The sequence below is a fragment of the Symphalangus syndactylus genome, chromosome 3, assembly GCF_028878055.3.
Source record: "Symphalangus syndactylus isolate Jambi chromosome 3, NHGRI_mSymSyn1-v2.1_pri, whole genome shotgun sequence".
Lineage (NCBI taxonomy): Eukaryota > Metazoa > Chordata > Mammalia > Primates > Hylobatidae > Symphalangus > Symphalangus syndactylus.
The window spans coordinates 12,094,598-12,115,057 of record NC_072425.2 but is presented as its reverse complement, the minus strand read 5'-3'; the positions used below and the strand labels follow the sequence as shown (position 1 = coordinate 12,115,057).

The window sequence follows — 20,460 nt, the reverse complement described above, 5'->3', positions numbered from 1 at the left end:
TGAAATATACATTTTACAGATGCTTCACTCGCTTTCTTTCTGTTCACAGAAGCCCAAAAATGTATCTGCCAAAGGGACATTTACCATGGGCTTCAATCGCGCTGGGTGAAGGAGAGGGGCACTGTAATGAGGTGTCTGGCTATCTGAACGAAAGGCCTAGCTACTGAACCCACATTTACATGCCTGGCATTAGTTCACATGCTAGAGAACTGCTCAAATTGAGGGCAGCAATTAAGACACGTGGTATTTCTTATGCACAACAGAATTAAAAGTTGTATCCAGCATCTACTTTATTCTTCTTACTACTGACATGAATCATACATAAAATACTCTCTCAGGTTGTGTATATCTATGTGATAATTAGTAACAGAGTCAATTTAGTTTAGTTTTTCTTTTTCCTCTGAATTCAAGTTAAACTTGGCTCAGCAAGCCAGGTCTTTACCAACATGACACTTACAACGTAGGATGGTTAATTTAGCTTTCTAAGTTAACCAGTTATATCAAGAAAGCCCAAACTTGCTCAGCTTTTCTAAAAAAAAAAAAAAAAAAAAAAAAAATCACCAAACCTTAAAAATATCCAAGCATTCACTACTATCTATCAAGGTAGGAGCTGGGGCTGAGATCATGAGACTGAGTTTCTTGACCTAAGAATCTCTGAGGTCTGGAACTCTACAGGGCACTTTATGCCTCGTTTTATTTAAATCTCACAGCAACTGTATGTTTTACAGATGGGAAAACTGAGACTGGGGAGAGGATAATCTGCCTGAGATTGCAGAGCTAACAGCTGGGAAGCAAAGATTCAAACTCAAACTCGTATCTGTCTGACTCTGGGACCTGGCTCTTACTCATGAAGTTAGAACCGCTCCTCAAGTCTCAGCAAGTCCTTGAGGCTGGCCTCAAGCCAGGGAAAAGGCTTAAGGAGAAGAATTTATGCTGCAAGGCCACAGAAGGACAGATGTTACCAAAAAAAATGACTGTAGCTTGTTGCTGAAAGAGTGGAGGGAGATGCAGCTGCTCCGCTCCTTCTTTGGGGATGTGTCCTTCAGGAGAGGCTTCCTGCCCTTCTACAGCTTCCCTGCATTGTGCAGACACACAACAATCAACTCCCTGGAGAGAAATGATCTGCACTCGGGGATAAAGACTGACACCAATGTCAGGCCCAGAAAGAGCAGACCTGAGACTGAGTTTGATCAAACCTACTATCTCACTTTGTAATTGTGCTACTTGCTCTTATTTCTGGAGAGCTGGCAGATGCTAATGTTCCACTTATCATGATACAGCAAAAAAGGGCACTGGGATTCATGTCCCTGAGTCTGGGCTTTAATGCCACATCTGCGACTAACTTGTATGACTACAAATAATCCTGATAGTTACAGTAAAAATAAAAAATGCCCTTTGGGCCAGGTGCGGTGGCTCATGCTTGTAATCCCAGCACTTTGGGAGGCCAAGACGGGCAGATCACCTGAGGTCAGGAGTTTGAGGCCAGCCTGGCCAACATGGTGAAACCCCGTCTCTACTAAAAATACAAAAGTTAGGAGGGCATGGTGGTATGTGTCTGTAATACAGCTACTTGGGAGGCTGAGGCAGGAGAATCGCTTGAACCCAGGAGGCGGAGGTTGCAATAAGCTGAGATCACGCCACTGCATTCCAGCCTGGGAGACACAGCGAGACTCCATCTCAAAAAAAAAAAAAAAGCCCTTTGGTCCTATGCTTTATACTTGGGACTCCAGGACTATTTCCCACACATTCCTCTGACATCCTTAGAAGAACACTATTTTATCTCAACTTTACATGCGAGGAAACTGGGGCTTAAAAAGGTCCAGTCCTGGCCGGGTGCAGTGGCTCATGCCTGTAATCCCAGCACTTTGGGAGGCCGAGGTGGGCGGATCACAAAGTCAAGAGATTGAGACCATCCTGGCCAACATAGTGAAACCCTGTCTCTACTAAAAATACGAAAATTAGGTGGGAATGGTGGCATGCGCCTGTATTCTCAGCTACTTGGGAGGCTGAGGCAGGAGAATTGCTTGAACCTGGGAGGCAGAGGTTGTAGTGAGCCAAGATCGTGCCACTGTACTCCAGCCTGGCGACAGAGCGAGACTCCGTCTCAAAAAAAAAAAAAAAAAAAAAAAAAAGAAAGGTCCAGTCACACGCTGGTAACAGATGAGGAACGTGACCCTGAGGCGTGCTCTTAGCCACTCTGCTACACTGCCTCTCCGAAAAGAAACTAAGGCTTAGAGAGGTCCAGTCCCTGCCCAAGGTCACACACTGGTGACAGATGAGGAACATGACCCTAAGGCGCATGCTCTTAGCCACTCTGCTACACTGCCTCCTCCAACAGCTCCCCATCTGCTCCCTGCTGATCCCACAGAGCTGCCCTGGAGCCATAATGAAGTATCTGGGGGAACATTAAAAAAGAAACCAAAAGGCCGGCTACGGTGGCTCACACCTGTAATCCCAGCACTTTGGGAGGCCAAGGCGGGTGAATCACGAGGTCAGGAGTTTGAGACCAGCCTGACCAACATGGTGAAACCCCGTCCCTACTAAAAATACAAAAAAATTAGCTGGGCGTGGTAGCATATGCCTGTAATCCCAGCTGCTTAAGAGGCTGAGGCAGGAGAATCACTTGAACCTGGGAGGCGGGGGTTGCAGTGAGCCAAGATCGCGCCACTGCACTCCAGCATGGGCGACAGAGCGAGATTCTGTCTCAAAAAAAAAAAAAAAAAGAAAGAAACAAACAAAAAAAGCCCCTTAACTAGAATTTATGATAGTTCCAAAAGAACGGAAGTGTGCCAAGACCAATGAAGATCTGTCTGGTCACAGGTCAACACCCCTAAACAACAAACTTAATAAAGGGTGGTCCAGAGGCTTACGAGTCTTATATGAAGTACTGACTTGCTTAAAGTAACCTGATGACCAATGGAGTCTTTAATAGCTTTTATTGTTCACAGGGATCTTTGCTGTGGTTGATCAAATTTCACCTCTAAAAATGACTAACATTTCCTTATTTAAAAAAAGATTCAATTATCTTAGTTTAGTTAATACTAATGAAGGATGAAGGCATATTGGTATACAGTTAAATATATGTGCTTTGAAGTTAAGACTTCAAATCCCAGAATGACTAAAGCATATGAGTGTGCCCCTGTGAAAGTTCCTTTACCTCTCTAAGTCTCAGTTTCCTCATCTATAAATTAGGGCCATCACTACCTTCTCAGATTGCTATAAGATTAAATGGGACCGTGCAAGTAAAGAGTGTAGCACAGTCCTAGGTTGGGAATACACACTTTGCTAATAGAGGCTATGGCTATTTCCTCTCCTGGTATTACATACGTTTCCTTAGATGCTCTCTAAAACAAGAGAACTTAAGTCAGGGTCAGTGAAATGGGGTCCCTCCCTGCTCAGGGAGAATAATGATCCAAATACAGGCACATGCTAAAGCATGAAAGGAACTCTTAAGATTGATCTATCTGGCCCTGATTTTCCGGTCCATCCTCAGGCATACAAAAACAAATGTAAAATATTCAAGTGATTAATATCTCATAGACAAAATTACATATAGCAACACTGCACCCACACACGGGAATACTGAGTAAGGGGGTGGGATGGGTGAGGGAATAATGATCTAGTCGGGTGCAGCCTTAAGAGAAGGAGCAGGAAAGGGTGTCCAGGGCCGCCTGCACCTGCTCAGAATCTCCATATGGAACTGCACGGATAATAAAAATTTTTCTTCTTAATGATCTCAACTTTACTCTTCCTCTGTGGATAGCACACACACATTAAAAAATGGATGAACTAAGTGTGTCTGAAAGGAGACACAGAGATACTTATTTCTTCCACGCTGTCTGGGATAGGCAGGTCTAGGCAGCCGTCCTTGCTGAGAAATCTGGACAGGGACCACCAGGGCTGAGCGTGTGGCGCTGCCTCCAGACTTATTCTGGCCTGGACCTCCTTTCTGGGGAGCCTGCTGCTGTCTGGCAGGCTTCCAGAATGGACCGTAGCCCACTCGCTAGATGAGAGTGGCAAACGCATCCAGAAGCAAAGATGAGAAAAAAAAAAAAAAACAACAATCAAGATTTGGCCTCATCTAATGTTCATGGTTCTTAAAATAAATGTTTTGCTTGACAGAGGAAGTAACCCATACACAAAGTCTCTACTACCCCAAATCAAGTGAGTCACGTCTGTTGGCAGTGAGCACAATAAATAACAAAACTCACCTGGGCTCCCCATCGTTTCCCTTTAAAACAATCATCTCTTGTCAGAACACACAAAATATCTTCCATCTTAATCTCAGAAACGCTGTAAAAGGAAGGGCACAGCAAGGTAACTTTTTGCTCTTTCAAAAACACCCAAGACCTTGATGCACAAAACTGGCCTGTTCTTGAGCTAATTAGACATGAAGTAGAAGTGACACCTTCCCAGGAAAGGAAATATTTTCCTAAACTCTTAGGAATTGAGAAGGGGGCCTCTATGATATTAAAGGGACAGGATGATATTCCTGACAATTTATTTCCTCTCTGATGAATTTAAAATAGGCTCCATTTAGAATTTCCTTAATAGAGACTGTGTCATTATTTCTTAATAAATCTTGAATACCAAACAAGTGTGCCCACTCACTGATCCACTCCCTTGATTTGAGCAGATGACGATGAAACAGAAAGCATCTTGGTCTCTTTAGTTTATACTGAAGAGAAAAAAAAAAAAAGGAAGAAAAGGGTGGCCAAACAGCCTCCACTGTGGGGTAAACACCCCTGTGAGGGTAACGAGGGCACAAAGCCCTGTCCACAGCAGCACTGGCCTTTCTTCTTCTACCCTGGAGGAGCTTCACTCTCCCGTCTCTTAATTACTGAGGGGTGAAGACCAAAGGATCTCTAACGAAGCCAGAGCTGTGTGCCAAGCACTGAGACAAGAGCTTGGGCTTCACTCAGCAACAGAAGCCACAAGGAGCCAGAACACAAGAGTCAGACCTGCTAGCAGTGGAGTCTGGAAAGCCCCTGCTTCACCCAATCGCCTGCAAGGCCACAGCATTTGAATGTAGGGAGCAGAGAGAGACTTGCATGTCAGAGATGAAGAAACGTGAGCTGCTGAAAAGATACTTCCCAGGGAGAAAGAGAAACAGAAAGAGAAGAAGGAGTTCTGGGGGGGAAACAGATCATAAAAAGACAAATGATTTTGTTGTGTGCTCTTTTTTTTTTTTTTTTTTTGAAAATGTAACAGCAAATTAAAACATGAATGGCAACCTCTTAGGTGGGAGAAGACAATTCTCCCCCTTTCACCCAAAGGTTACTCTGACAAGGCTATGAATGAAAATGTCACGTCTCTGACAGCGATTTACCTGAAATGTGTCATCTCCCTGCACACACCCCCAGCCCTCACCCCTCAGCATCCTCTCTCTGCTGCCAACTCACAGCCCTATGGATGAGTGAAGCCTTTTTACAGCAGCAAAGAGTCAACCAGAGGAGGCAGAGCATGCTCTGAAAGGGCAGGAGTCGGAGGGAGTGCTCTGACTTCAAGGGAAATCTATTTTTCATAGGAGAGAGGAATGCATGGGTATTGAACTCGCCGCTCATTTGTGCTTGGCACCCTGAGGGAAGGTGAAAACAGAGCCCAGTCCCATCTTTTTCTTGGTCTATCTGATTTGCTTCTATTCATCACTTTTTTCTTGAGGAAAAAAAAGAGGAAAAACATACAAATAAAACAAATGCAAGAATCTGGAGTCAAATCTTGAAGCAGAAAGAAGAAAGAGTAATGACACTTGCAGTCAGGAATACAAAAAGCTAAATATGCCACAGCACAGAAAGGCAGTGTTCTCAAATGCATGTGCTGATATTCCAGCCGGAGCGTGGCTCGTATGCCGTGTGTCCACATGGTGACGGCGGGGAACCATACACCCTAAGCAAACAGGAGCTGAGAGGGAACTGGAGTGATTTACAGTTTAAAAGGGCCTTCTTCCTCTTCCTAAGAAATTGCTGCTTCTGAGGAACAAAGCAAATCTACTATGATTATTTATGGGTCCATCAACAGATCTGAATCACTTCACCTTAGTATGAAATGAGATGGATAAATAAATAAATTCCAGGAACTGTCTTATGCCTGATCTAAGAAATACACGTTTTGATGAAGCATTTACATTTTAATAAACCAATGATGATTTTCATTAGAAACACATTTAAAGGGGAGGCAGAAAAAAGTTAAGAAGTTGACAAATACAAAGAAGTCAAAAGAATGCAGAAGCAAAGTTCTGAGCATCTAGACACAGGTGGCAACGGCCCAGGAACCTGTCTCTTGCCCTGTCTGCTCCATTCAACTGCCAGGGCGAGCACCGCAGCGCTCGGTCTACGAAGGCGGGCAGCCATTTGTCGTGCTGGCCCTTGCTGCCGAGAGCCTCGGCCTGCCTTCTCCAATCTGCCCTGTGGTGCCTCAGCCCTCCCAATGCCCCTCTGTCTGGCTCTCACGTTCTTAGGCACGAAACATGCACATGCTTCCTCCTCAAAAAAAAATATTTAGGAGTCGACCTTTTGGATTCTAAAAACTTTCAAGTCTGCTTCTTCCCACTGCACACTTTGCAACTAGTTAATAGGGGTTTTGTTGTTGTTGTTGTTGTTTCCCATTAAGTCAAAGAAATAGTTCACGTATAGATATAGCGAATGTAGAGCCTCTCCTCAAACAGAAATTGGGAAGAACAATGCATGACTGCAACGTAATAACCCAGATTCTGAGGTCTGTTTAAGTTGATTACAGTGCGCCCACGAGGCAGGCAGCAGTCCAGGCCCAGGCCCCTCACAAGTGAGTTTTCAAAGCAGACGCCAGTGAAGTGGGGCTCACGCAAGGACCCTCCCTCCTCACGCAAATGCTCTTCCACCACCCTGTAGAGTTCCTCCCCAAAAGACCTACACTTCCTCCTTTTGGAAGAGGTGGCGTCATCACCGAGTTGTCTCCTTTCTAATGCGGGATTAAAAAGGGAGTCACATAAATGCGGGCACACTATTTTTTCCAGACAAGATCATCACAGCAGATGATGGTATTTGTTATGTCTTTAAAATATACCTGACTCCCTAATACTTCATGCCGTTGCTAATCAGTTTTCCCTTCTCAATTTTACCTTTATATTTGAGCCCTTCATAGCAATCTACTTGAATGTGTTATTAGAGAAAAATGAAGAGAGCAGAAAGAGAGAGGCACCTCTGCTGTTAACTCTGGCATTAGACAATTATCATTGGACTCTGCAACTGCTGTCACTCATTTTTCTTAGGAAGAGGTCATGTTAAAGTGAACAAGCATGGAGGAACATCCAGGGAGCTGCGGCCAGGAAGGAACGGGAGAATGGAAAGTGAACGAGCATGGAGAAACATCCAGGGAGCTGCGGCCAGGAAGGAACGGGAGAATGGAATTTGTAGCTCTAGAATGGAAGGAAGAGGAAAAGAAGTGTGGAGCGACTGACAGGCTGTTACGGTGTGGTGACTACATTTTCTATTGTGGGGTCACAACACAAAATTCTGAAGATGCTTTCTGCGTGTGCACAAATTCCTATGGCAGAGAAAAGCAGCCACCAGCAGCACTGTGATGGGCTCCCAGCCTGTGAGAACAGGGTCAGGGAGGAAAAGGAAACCGGCTGCGCCAGCGGGCTTGCATTTCACCTTCTCCAGGGTTCCTGGTACACCCGCCTGGTGGGTGTCAGCCTCGATGCTGAAAGGACAGCAAAGAGAGGCCGGCCAGCCTCCAGCTGAGGGAGCTCAGAACTCAGCCGGAGAAGCAGCGCTGGGTGAAAAGTGACTGACTCATCTATGAGACTTCTTTCACTAATAAGATACATAGGCACATCTTCCTTAACAAATAAAAACCACTCTTTCAACTGACAGATTGTGTTAAGAACACACTGAAGAAAGGAAAACCCAAACTATTATTTTGGACCCCCTGACATTACAACCAGGAGTAGTTTCCTGCCTCTCTCAACACTGAAGGACACACAGCACATTTTCTGAATGAGCCTCAGTCCGTAAGTGTTCACGCTAACAACCTTGGAAGAGTTTTGAAAAGTCTTACTAGCATGAGAGGCAGAGTTCTGCGGGTGGGAGATGGGGCAGGTATGGTGGGGACAGCCACACACGGCTCCTGCAACTGAGTGGGCAGCACCCCACAACAGGCCCCCAGGCTGCCTGCTAGGATGTTTTCATTCTAATGAAGAATGTAGTGCTTTTTTCTAGCACTGTACTTTAGGGGAGAAAAGTGTTGCAGTTTTATTTAATGTTTTACATAAAACACAGGGCTGGGCAAGGAAAAAGAAATAAGACTATCCCATTTACAGAGAGCTGGGCTGTGTGCTCATGGCACGCCAGGTCTGGAATCCAGGGCTTTACACAGAGGTATGAGGTGCTGAACTGTGACACACAAGATGGCGGCTGAATGTCCTGGCTGTGAGTGTAGTGTGGATTTCAATTGCCTCAAAATCATTTCCCCCGGGGTCATCTTCCTGGGGAAGGGAAATTGTGTGATGAGTAAAAAGCATTATTTCTTTAAAAGACAAATCAACTTTGAAGATACAAACCATTAATTGCAAGAAATAAAAGTTGTGAATAAAAGGCCTTCAGAAGCTGCGAAGATGGTACACACTTATCTTACAGCAGGAGAAACGAAACACAGCTCTCTAAAAGAAAACCAAGTACAACAGATCGTCCTATGACTTAGTCTGGCAACACAATGAAAACTGTCATGTGCTGAGGATACTAAGGGTTTTAGTTTTTGCCACTGGCTATTCTGGGACTCATTTAGGGATCACAAGGGTTAATGGCTCTTCGTCAGCTTACAAGGCCCATCCACTGTAAAAAGCGACAGAAAGTTAATTAGGTGAGATCAGCCGAAACCCCATTCAGGTTTCTGACTCACTTGATTTTGTGAGAAGCCAACGAGTTGACATATTCTGCCTCCGAAGGAGCCAAAATGAGCAGGCTGCTCCCATGGCAGCCAATCCGGGCGGTTCTTCCAATCCGGTGGATGTATTCTGCAGGTGAAGATGGAGCGTTGTACTAAAAAGGGTAACAAAAATGAAGGCATTCATAGATCAAGGGACTGCCATTAATTGGAAGTGCAATACTCCTCACCTGCCTCCAGGTATCCCAAGAATTAAATCCTGGTGCTATGGTTACCCTAACACAATCACAAGGAGAAGTCACTCAACCCTGAAACTCCTGGCTTCACTGGAAATAACAAGGCTCCGACACGCAAATGTGAACAGTGGCCAAGTTTCCGATAAACGAGACGTCTTCTCATCCCAGTATCTCCTTTTTAATTTTACTTCTCTACAGGTCTCTTCATTTTCTTATTTGCATCTTTTCACTGTGGTGACTGGATGAGGTGAAAATGTAGGCAGGTGGGGGTAAATTTCTCCAGGATGACCACATGACCTTGGCCTACTTCCTTGGTAGACAAGGCCACAGGGTGAGGTGTCCAGAGGACACTGGAGGGTATAAGGATGAAGGGGCTCCCTGCTCTGTGGGCAGGGTCTACCTCTGATGCCAGGCCACCAGGAGCAGACCCCAGGAGCTGGTCCCCACCAGCTTGCAGCAGCCCCACTCAGTCCTTTAGAATGACGGCCATTCTACAGAATGCGGGCAGGTGAGGGGCAGGTTCCCTGCAGGTAGAGACATGCTTCTGCTTGCATGGAGAGCACTGCCAACTCAGAGAAAAGAGCAGACTCTATCACTCATTACGATGGATAATGCACAGCATTTTATGTTTTCTTTGGCAATAACTTTGTCATCATTAAAGCTAATTGACCATCCACTCATTCTTCCTTTTTTTTTCCCTTTGATGCTACACATATCAAAGAGGGCCAAGGTCAATATAATGTATGGGAGGCTAGGCATATTAAATGAATCAATATTCACAATATAAGCTCTAAATGATCAATTCTGTATGTCTGGCCTCCCGTACATTAAAATTGTCATTGCCTTATCTTCAGTTCACTCTGTGGCCAGCAGGAAAGAAGACACAATGCCTCCAGTTCTAAAGCGATCGTCTGCAGTGAGCAGATCAGACATCCTGGCCAGTGACAGGCATGCAATCCCACTAAAATGTGAATAAACCATGACTCACGTCAACAGGGCACGTGTCCCCCAGCCCCCACACAGAAGGGCTTAAAAATACCATTCTGTAGACTAATGAAAAGAAAAAACAAAACTAAAACCACCAGACTCTAGTGCTAACACCTGTACCCTCTGGCAAAGCGTCTAAGGCTAGAGGTATGTGTAAGATGCTGTCAGTAACTTAATTGCTCCCTGCAGGTCAATGTACACGGACACGGCTCTCAGACAGCTGAGCCATCTCCTTCTGGACACAATGAGGCCTCCCAGGGACCGAGGTAATTCCCGTTATTTTCAGATTGTTGAAATTTTGGTTTGTGACATGAATTAGTCTAGAAGCAGGAGAGCCTGCCACCTCCCTCTTGTGAACGCACATTCTGGGTGTTTTGCTGCAGTGGTGAGGTGGGCTGGGTTAAGGAAAGATGTCAGGGGAATTGAACAGATAAGGCTGGTTTGCTGCCTGGTTACCAGGGAAACACCCAAGAGGATAATAATTATTATTCTACTTAAAGCCAATGCATCTACTCATGATCATATATTCCTGCCTAAAGCTTACCCCTTAACAACTAAAAAATTACCTGAACAATCCACGTGACTTGAGGTAGATCTAAGCCCCGAGCTGCAACATCCTTTAAAAAAGAAAAGAATATGGTTTAACACTGAGTTTCTGAACCTTTCTGGGGTCCTGGATATGTCTGATAAATTTATTTATTTTTTTTTATTTTTTATTTATTATTTTTTTTTTGAGACAGAGTCTCGCTCTGTCGCCCAGGCTGGAGTGCAGTGGCGTGATCTCGGCTCACTGCAAGCTCCGCCTCCCGGGTTCACGCCATTCTCCTGCCTCAGCCTCTCCGAGTAGCTGGGACTACAGGCGCCCGCCACCACGCCCGGCTAATTTTTTGTATTTTTAGTAGAGACGGGGTTTCACCATGGTCTCGATCTCCTGACCTCGTGATCCGCCCGCCTCGGCCTCCCAAAGTGCTGGGATTACAAGCGTGAGCCACCGCGCCCGGCCTGTCTGATAAATTTAATGCAAACTCTGAGCGTTCATCCGCCCACAGTGCACACACATTCGGGCATATACGTATATGCCCAGTACACACACACACACACACACACACACAGTCCTGCATACAACTTCAGGGGGCTCAGGGACCTACTGCAGTCCTCTTGTGGTTAAAAATTCTGATTTAGGGGCAAATTCTACAGAACCCATTGATGAGGGAGTCACAACACCCTTTGCTTAAAGAATCGACAGGTTAGCCTAGGAACTTAAACAGTAATTATCAGTTGTGTAATGTAAAGAACTCTGAACTCTTCTAGCATGTTTTATTGATTTACATTTTATCTGAAAAACCACTTGATGAACACATTCATGGATTATCACCCCCCCCCCCACCCCGCCCACAACTATGAGCAATGCCTAACAACAAGCTGGCCTTGAGGTGTGTTCTGGAACATCTCCCTTCAAGGCATTTGCTGTGGGAGTGAAGTGCAAAGTATTTACTTAGGATTTTGCTTTCTGGCCTCAGAGAGCAGGAAGGATCTAGTAATCCCCTACCCCCATCTCTTCTGGTAGCTGGATTAGAATACAGGCCAAACCCATTAATCACTTCAAAGATTTAGCTAGATAGCTGAAAAACTGTAAAAGCAATGGAGATTTGTTTTTTAATTTTATGTATCTTTTCGACTAGTTACCACCCAAAGAGCAAAATTTCTCTACTCTCTCTAGTCTCTCACCATTCTAGCAGACTAGAAGGTGGGAATTTCCCTGACTTTCGCATACATCTGTACTCAGCACTCATTCTTCAAGAGTAACAGTCGTAACAAGAGTGTCCCAGACAACATTTACTGAACACTTACTACCCACCACACACTGCGCTGAGACCTTTACCTGCGTTATCTTGACTAATTCTCAAACAACTATTACCCCCATCTGACAGATGACAAAACCAAAGTTGAGAGAGAGAAAGTATTTTGTTCGGGGACACACAGCTGGGAAGTGGAAATAATCCTCGAATCCAGGTCTGCTTTGCTTTTTCAAGGCCATATTATATTATACCACATTCCACCAGCAAAAATGATCCTATGTCTCTCATATGCTGCTGGTGGGAATCCCTATGGCAGGGAGTTTGGTAGCATCTAGCAAAATTACATGTGCATTTGCTCTTGACCCAGAGCAGTATCACTTCTAAAAGTCCATCCAAAAAAAGATACATTGACAAAAATACAAAATGATACAGGCATGAGGCCATTCATTTCAGCACTATATATAATTGTAGATCTAGAAAAAAACTGTCAACCAGCAGAAGACAGGTTCAATAAAATACAGCAATATCTCATATAACAGAGTACTATACAGCTATAAAAAGAACAAAGATTTCTATATACGGACATGGAGACTCTAGGATATATTTTGAGTGTGTCTGGTATGCTTGTGTAAGAAGTTGGGAAAACACAAACATATTTGCTCATATTTCAGTAGGAAATAATGGTGGGAAGAAGCTCCAAAGCTTAAAAAAACAGTTATCACCAGGGGAGGAAGAGAAGAGGAAGGACAGGATAAAGACGGAAGCTACACTTCCTTTAACGAACCTTGATACTTTTGACTCAGACCGAAGTGTCTTGGCATAATTTAAAAAGATAAACAGCTGTCACTACAGGAAATACAGAGTATCACTTATGACATATTCTTGCCAAACAAAATAAAACCTGACACCTAGAACCTAAATCTAATCAAGTCTTTACATTCAACTACTAGTTGACGGGAAGTATGGGAAAGAGGAACATGCTGAACACCATGAGGACACAATTACCCAAATCCTGAATGTAGGGTATTCTAAAAGACAAGTGATCTGGTTTCTTCAACAAAAAAGTTAAAGAAAAATAAAGGAGGGGTAACGACACCCAAAAAACATTAAATAGGCAGATGGGGAACCAATACCTTGATGGAGGCTCACAAAACCACCAACTGTGGTTATCTCTGGATAGAGGGATCTACGGGGATTTTTACTTTTCTCTTTGGGTTTGGCTTTAATAATGAATTCTTATCATTTCCCCTACAATTTTTATTTAGAAAAATTTAAACCTAGAGAAAAATTAAAAGACTAGTACAATCTAGATTAAGGAGATACAGATGTAACTCCTTCACCTAGATTCCGCCACGACCAGTCTTTGGCCCATCTGTGTTCTACCTACGCATGCCCACGCACACATACACATATGCAAGCACATTTTTCTGAACCATCTGAAAGTAGGTTGCAAACATCATGACAATTTAACCCTAAATACTTTAACACATACCTCCTAAGTAAAAGGACACTGATCTACGTAACCACACCACCATCATCACACCTCAGAAATTTAATACTGAACAGCATTTTCTAATAAACAGTCCATATTCAAATTTCTCCAACTGTACCTAAGATTTTTTTGTTTGTTTAAAGATGGGGTCTCATTCTGTTGCCCAGGCTGGAGTGCAGTGGCACAATCACTGCTCATTGCAGCCTCAACCTCCTGGGTTCAAGTGACACTTTGGCCTCAATCTCCTGAATAGCTGGACGACTACAGGTAAGCTCCACCACACCCAGCTAATCTAGATTCTTTCTGCCCAGGCTGGTCTTAAACTCCTGGGCTCAAGCCATCCTCCCATCCCAGCCTCCCAAAGCATTGGGATTACAGGCATGAGCCACCACGCCTTAAGATACCTTTTACAGTTGTTTTTCTTTCCTAAACTAGGATCAGATGGTAGGTCACACACTCTGTTATGTCTCTGTATACTTCCTTAGTTTGGAACAATACCCCTGCCTTTGATTGACTTACTTATTTTTTCGATGTCTGTCATTTTTTAAGAACATCAAAATGTTCCTGAGGACATCGGACAACTGGATTTGTCTAACTGCTTCCTCATGGTAAGGTTGAGGTCAGGCTTTCTGGCACAAACAACCTCAGGGTGGTGTGTGCTTCCCATGGTTCCATGTCGGGAAACACACTGGGGCAGTCTGTCCTGTATGGGTCCCTCTGTTGCAAAGGTGACTTTCTCCTTTGTAATGAGTAAGTAACTGGGGAGTTACACTTTGAGACCATGCGACTAGCAGCGTCCTGTTTCCTAAAACCTTTCACCCAAGGCTTTTAGCATTTACTGATGGCCCTTGTCTGTACTGTTACCTTGATGACTCTTTAAGTCTATCATTCCTTCCTTCCATTTCACAGCTCTGGGATACTTTTGTAAAAACAGCCCACCCCCAACCCACTGTTAAGTATCACAAAGGATTCATATGTACATAGCTTTTTTTTTTTTTTTTTTTTTTTTTTTTTTGAGACGGAGTCTTGCTCTGTCACCTAGGCTGGAGTGCAGTGCAGTGGTCTCGATCTCCTGACCTCACGATCTGCCTGCCTCGGCCTCCCAAAGTGCTAGGATTACAGGTGTGAGCCATCGTGCCTGGCCTGTACATAGCTTTTTTGAAAAACAATAATGCGGCCGGGCGCGGTGGCTCACGCTTGTAATCCCAGCACTTTGGGAGGCCGAGGTGGGCGGATCACGAGGTCAGGAGATCGAGACCACGGTGAAACCCTGTCTCTACTAAAAATACAAAAAAAAAAAATTAGCCGGGCGTGGTGGCGGGTGCCTGTAGTCCCAGCTACTCGGAGAGGCTGAGGCAGGAGAATGGCGGAAACCCGGGAGGCGGAGCTTGCAGTGAGCCGAGATTGCGCCACTGCACTCCAGCCTGGGTGACAGAGCGAGACTCCGTCTCAAAAAAAAAAAAAAAAAAGAAAAACAATAATGCTATGCAAAGTTTCTATAAGAAACACACTCCCGGTGGGCGCAGTGGCTCACACCTATAATCCCAGCACTTTGGGGGGCCGAGGTGGGTGAATCACCTGAGGTCAGGAGTTCGAGACCAGCTTGACCAACATGGTGAACCCCATCTCTGCTAAAAACACAAAATTAGCCAGGCATGGTGGTGCATGTCTGTAGTCCCAGCTACTTCGGAGGCGGAGGCAGGAGAACTGCTTGAACCCAGGAGGCGGAGGGTGCAGTGAGCCAAGATTGCGCCATTGCACTCCAGCCTGGGCAACAAGAGCAAAACTCTGTCTCAAAAAAAGAGAAGAAGAAAAAGAAAAGAAACACACTCCTGCTTCCCCCAGGGTCAGAGGCAGGACTTGAGGGAGACACCACCCCACCATCACTGCCCCAGAAGGACCACTGAGGGTACCTCAGGATTTGTCTGCCTTCACTTATACCTGAGATTTGCAGGTTTCCTTTGAATGCTGGCTAGGCTGCATTTATAAATGTGTAAGCAGAAGTTAAATGCACTAAAAGTGTGTCAACCACCCACAAAGTGTTTTCAGACAGCTCCCACAGGCTCTGGAAGCTGAAGGCTGATGTTGCAGAGCTGATGCCTTTGAGAACACAATTTAGGATGTTCTCTATCTAAAGGGGAGCGGGAGCCGCTTTCTACACCAACTACAGTTTATGTTTTTAGAAACACTGATGAGTTCTTACATCTGCAAAGCTCTTGTGAAGAACTGATTTCTTTTCTTTGAGTGCATTGCAGTGGGAGATACATGGGCTGCTTGAGCTTCACAGACATGCCTTGTAAAAATTTAATGCTCATTGGCTTACTAAATTCAACCAGCAAACACTAAGACTCTAAAGACTCTAAAATAACGTGTGACGTTCATGAAACTCACTGTGAGTCCAAACACACTGCAACAGTGAGTGATGAAGGCCGCCAGCAGCCTGTCATTGTGTCTTCAAGGCTCTATTTCCTACTTGGGTGACCTAGCTCTGGACAACAGGCTAAGACACAATCTTCTGGTCTCCCACTAATGCGTGTGTTGGGGGAACCTCACTGACGGCCAACCACTGCCCAATACTCCTTGTTTTCTCTCCCCCAGATTTAACTCAGCCATTTCTTTAGGCTACCACAGTGAATAAGGAGAAAGAAAGGCAAGTCCTAGTCTAGGAAGAGAGAAATGGACTGCTTGCTCCAGTCCCACTTAGGGGCTGTCCAATCCGCGTGGGTCAGTTTGGCAAGCTGAGCCTCAGCTGCCCCGCCTATAAAATGGCTGGGAGAACCATGCTATGTACGTCTTGAGGTTGTTGCTAAGATCAAATGAGACCACATATATGACAAATATCTTGAGATCTATAAATCTCAGTATTCTGTAATTCTGAGATTCTGTAAATCTCACTTATCCTGGTGAAGTAAGAACCGGTATCATGGCAATTAGGCAGAGAAGTGATTTCAATGTCTCTGTACTCTCCTCCTCCATCATATCTCATTCTCTGCCCCCGCCCCACCCTGGGAGAGGTCCCAGGGAAGCAGCAGAGGCTCCGTCTCCCTGAAGCACAGTTAGCCAGCTACCTCAGATCAACAGGAGATCATGACCCACCAAGACTCGGCAGAGGATTCTGTTCTGTCTGCTCTTAGAACTTAGATGTAGCTTCATTTTATTCCTTTAAGCTAATTAGAGCAAAAGAATTGCTAAAGTCAGTTCTGAAAGACACTCAACGGTGAAGCCTTGAAGGCCCTGGGCCTGACAATTGGCTGCCTCCATGAGACCTAGGAGTACAGATGGAAGGCAGCTTGCTCAGGTGCCAGCCTGTCAGTTGGATTAAAATGACTCATTTATTTACCCAAGAACCTCACAAAGTGCTTTTACTAACAGGGAGAGGGGGCCTGCCGTCTCTCTGAGAAGGGACGCAGCACACTTGCCTCTGACGCCTTCCTGGCCTGCCAAAAGTCATTATTGCCGTGTGTGGAAAGCCATCAGCAGGGTCCAGGCCCCCGTTGTCTGGGTGACAGATTGGGCTGCGTAATCAGAGGAGGAAGGAGAGAGTGCAGAAGCTGTCAGAGGCGAGAGATCTTGGCTGGAGCCGCCAAAAAACTGGCAACATGAGTTAGCGTAACTGAGTAAACAGCAAACAATCTCCAAATGATCTTTCCGTTAATACAAACAAAATAAAATGAAAAAGATATATTTTACCTAAAAAGCATACCCCAGAGAAAAGCACCAAAGTCTACATTTATTTGGGGCACAGAACTGACATTCTGTGACTCTTCACAGCCTTATCGCCTTTGTCTCCTAGCCTCCTGGCACGGTGGAAATTTCCCAGGAGGAGAGGAAATTAAGAACTGCACAGACAGAACAGTATGCTTCAAGCGGAAAAAAATACTGAGAAGGTGGAGGAAAGCAGCACAGGTGATTTAGGTGCATCTTCTGAAAAAGAAATGCATGCGCCGAACAGCCAAGGAGGACGCCAAGGGACAGTTGGCGTCCAGGGCCGGCTGCAGGTATCTTTCCTTTCTGGGAAAAAGGTGACTGCACTCCATCCAGGGACAATCAAGGAGAGCCACTCGGAGAGCAACAGAAAACCTAGTGCCAGCCTTAAAATCAGGTGGCTTGGAAACTCTGTTTTCCGGCCATTCAGTGGTACTTCTCTTTATCAACTCATCAACATAATGATGGTATTAAAAGCAAGGTTCCTTTCCTCCGGCTTAGGGTGAGTTCTTCACTGTAAGTAGGAGGAAATAACATTTTGCAGATAATCCAGTGTCTGATATCTGATCCCTTTGGTTGCTTAATTCCACTTGGGAAAGTGGGCTTTGAACTTCCAGTGACTCCTTCCTGCTCATCCCTACTTCCTACTTAATTTGGCTTTTTCTTAGATCTAGTTTTCCAGAAGACACGACATTACATTGTGAATGTGTGAGGACTCCTCATCTTCCACAAACTGATTTCTTTTGCCCCCAACTATGCTCTACCTAGACTCCATCTTACCAGTCACACCTTTACTGAACAGCCACATCACACAAAGTCACGTATCAGGGCTTGAGAGCGGCATTAAATTAAAAAGGTCGCTGCTTTTGAGATGTTTATAATTAAAATGAAATAAAACACAAACATGCACCCTTAACTGTTCCTAGCAGGAAGGAAAATGGGGTGGGGGACTTTTTAACCGTAAAGGAAATAGCATAATTGTGAACTTTTGTGTGGGCACATCGCTATTTCCAAATTTTCATAAAGACATTCATTCTGGCCTTGTTAAAAGGATCTCGGGATGATAAATTAAAATGGGAAAAGGCACAGTATAAAGGGGGGAAAATCCCCACGTAACGATTAACAACACAATTCCTCTTTATCAAAAGAAGCCAGTTCTCCATCTGTCTCATCCTGAAGTGGCCCTCGTTCCTCATTAACACCAAGGAGGCTCCTGGAGAGTGTTCAGATAGCCTGGCAAGCAACAGGCTGCTTAAAAGGACGCAGAGTGGCAGCATCTCCCCCGACCCAGGCATGATCTATTACAGCGTGTGTGTCCCACTCGCCCCGCAGCTCTCATATGCCAGAAGCATCAACTAGAGCAAACAAGCATGGCAGAAGGGGCAGGAACACCAAGAGGAAGCGAAGAACTTCCCACGACAGGGAACTGGCGCTCCTTTTCTGGCCAAGCAACCGAGAGAAATGAACCCCACCCAGCTCTTCTCCAGTCATTTTCACTACACAGCAAAGAGAGTCCCCAGAAGATCGGCATGCTGGAGTTACCTGGACTAGAAAATGAACAAAGACTGAGGGCTTTAGAAAAATCAGGCTGTGGGCGAGGGATAGTTTTCTTTACATGTGGCACCTGGGACTGGCAAGGCGCAGAGGGCTGGGAGGTACTGTGCTTTGCCAAGACAATGGCATTCTTTGTCTAGCTGATACCACGTGCCTGCAGGTATCATCAGCCAGACAGAACGAGGAAAGTGATCATATGCTTTTGACCTCACTGAGAATTATATTAACTATTTCAGAAAGCATAATCTTTTCTTCCATGCAGAGCTACTAAAAATATAAACAACACAACTTCAGATACCTGGAGTTTTCTTTAAGGCTTACAGCTCGCTCATGTCTGTAAAGTGTTTGCATACTAGGAGACTCAACAATTTCCGAGGGATAAATCCAGCATGTTATGGGTCAAAGATAAAATATTCTGTTCCTATCATAACCCAAACTCCACCCCAAAGGTTCCTACTGCTTTCTATTTCAATACTGACAGTCCAGAACATTCACTTCTCAGATAACACCAGATGAATGAAAAACTTATTCCCAATGAGCAAGTCTATTAATCTCTGTCTTTAGAAAAACACACACACTGGCAGCTCTTAACATCGAGTTTCTTGGGTCCCGTCTAGCGCCCCCAATTTGATCTACAAAACCAAGCACCTACTGCATGCCTGCTCTGTGCTAGACACTGGGATAGAAATGCAAACAAATCACAGTCCTTGTCTTCATGATGCTTACGACCGGCTGGAAAGGCACGTAGACCAGGCGAGATAAACATTACGGTGAAATGTAGGGTGCACTGGGACGGCCCCATGGGGAAGAATGGGGGGGCTCCTGTGTTTCATTTCTCTGAAGACATAAAATTTAAGGGGAGACCTAAAGATGGTTTAGTCAAAATCATGGTAGTGTTCCAGGCAGAAGGACTAGCATGAATCAAGGCCCCAAAGCCAGAAAAAGCCAGATGATACATTCAAGGACTGAAAGAGGGGGCCGTTTTGCTGAAGGGTAGGGAGCAAGGGGGAGTAGGGTGAAAAGAGACAAATAGGGGTCAGGTTCCACAAAGTATTGTTAGATATAATAAGGATTTTTGACAAATTTCTTTCCCCTGCTTTTTTTCTTTTGAGACAAGGTCTCGCTCTGTTGCTCAGGCTGGAATGCAGTGGTGCAATCACAGCTCACTGTAGCCTCGACCTTCTGGGCTCAAGTGATCCTCCCGCCTCAGCCTCCTGAGTAGCTGGAACTACGGGCGCGTGCCCCCATGCCTGGCCAATTTTTATTCCTTAATATTTTTTGTACAGACGGGGTCTTGCTATATTGTTGCTCAGGCTGGTCGTGAACTCCTGGGCTCAAGCGATCCTCCCACCTGGCCTCCCAAAGTGGTGGGCTTGTAGGCGTGAACCACCACGCCTGGCCCAACAAATTTCTTTATTAAGTAGATTATTTGGAATTAATCTTCACTAGAGACCATGCATAAAGATGGCTTTAGAACAAGCTCGAGCATCTGACTCGTGGATGGGCCTCATAAAGGGAAGGACTTGGTCAGACACCGATCTCCTCAGGAGGCAAGTATTCCATGGTTACAGCTCTCAGGTCTGAATGAGTGTCTGCAGAGCCACTGTTTGCCTCACACACGAGAACTGACACTGTGATAAGCAGGTTACCAATAAGCCCCCTCTTGCAGATAAGCACACATACATAAACACACAAGAAATCATGCTGCACTCATACAGAAACTCTACACTTAGAAAAGTCTCCATTGCCTTTAATACTGAATATGGAATACAAGTTCCTTAAAAAGTAATTGCATCAAATGTGGCCTAGATGGGCATTCAAACAG

The 20,460-nt window shown here is 45.0% G+C and overlaps 1 protein-coding gene across 8 annotated transcripts in view; it reads right to left on the bottom strand.

Moving 5' to 3' along the window:
* DDX31 (DEAD-box helicase 31) overlaps nt 1–20,460 on the bottom strand; it is a 142,887-nt gene that overhangs the window by 93,103 nt on the left and 29,324 nt on the right. For 4 of the 8 annotated variants that reach the window (XR_010119915.1, XR_010119916.1, XM_055270582.2 and 1 more), the window contains exons 15-17: nt 10,652–10,702; nt 8,878–9,017; nt 4,212–4,293 (exon numbers count right to left, since the gene is read on the bottom strand). Coding sequence is in view for 6 of the 8 variants with exons in the window: in XM_055270582.2 (XP_055126557.1) it covers nt 4,212–4,293; nt 8,878–9,017; nt 10,652–10,702 (273 nt within the window). In the remaining 2 variants the exon portion in view is untranslated. Of the gene's footprint in view, nt 1–4,211; nt 4,294–8,877; nt 9,018–10,651; nt 10,703–17,087; nt 17,596–20,460 lie in introns of those variants that run through there. The other 4 variants (XM_063635735.1, XM_055270583.2, XM_055270584.2 and 1 more) reach the window with 4 other exon arrangements.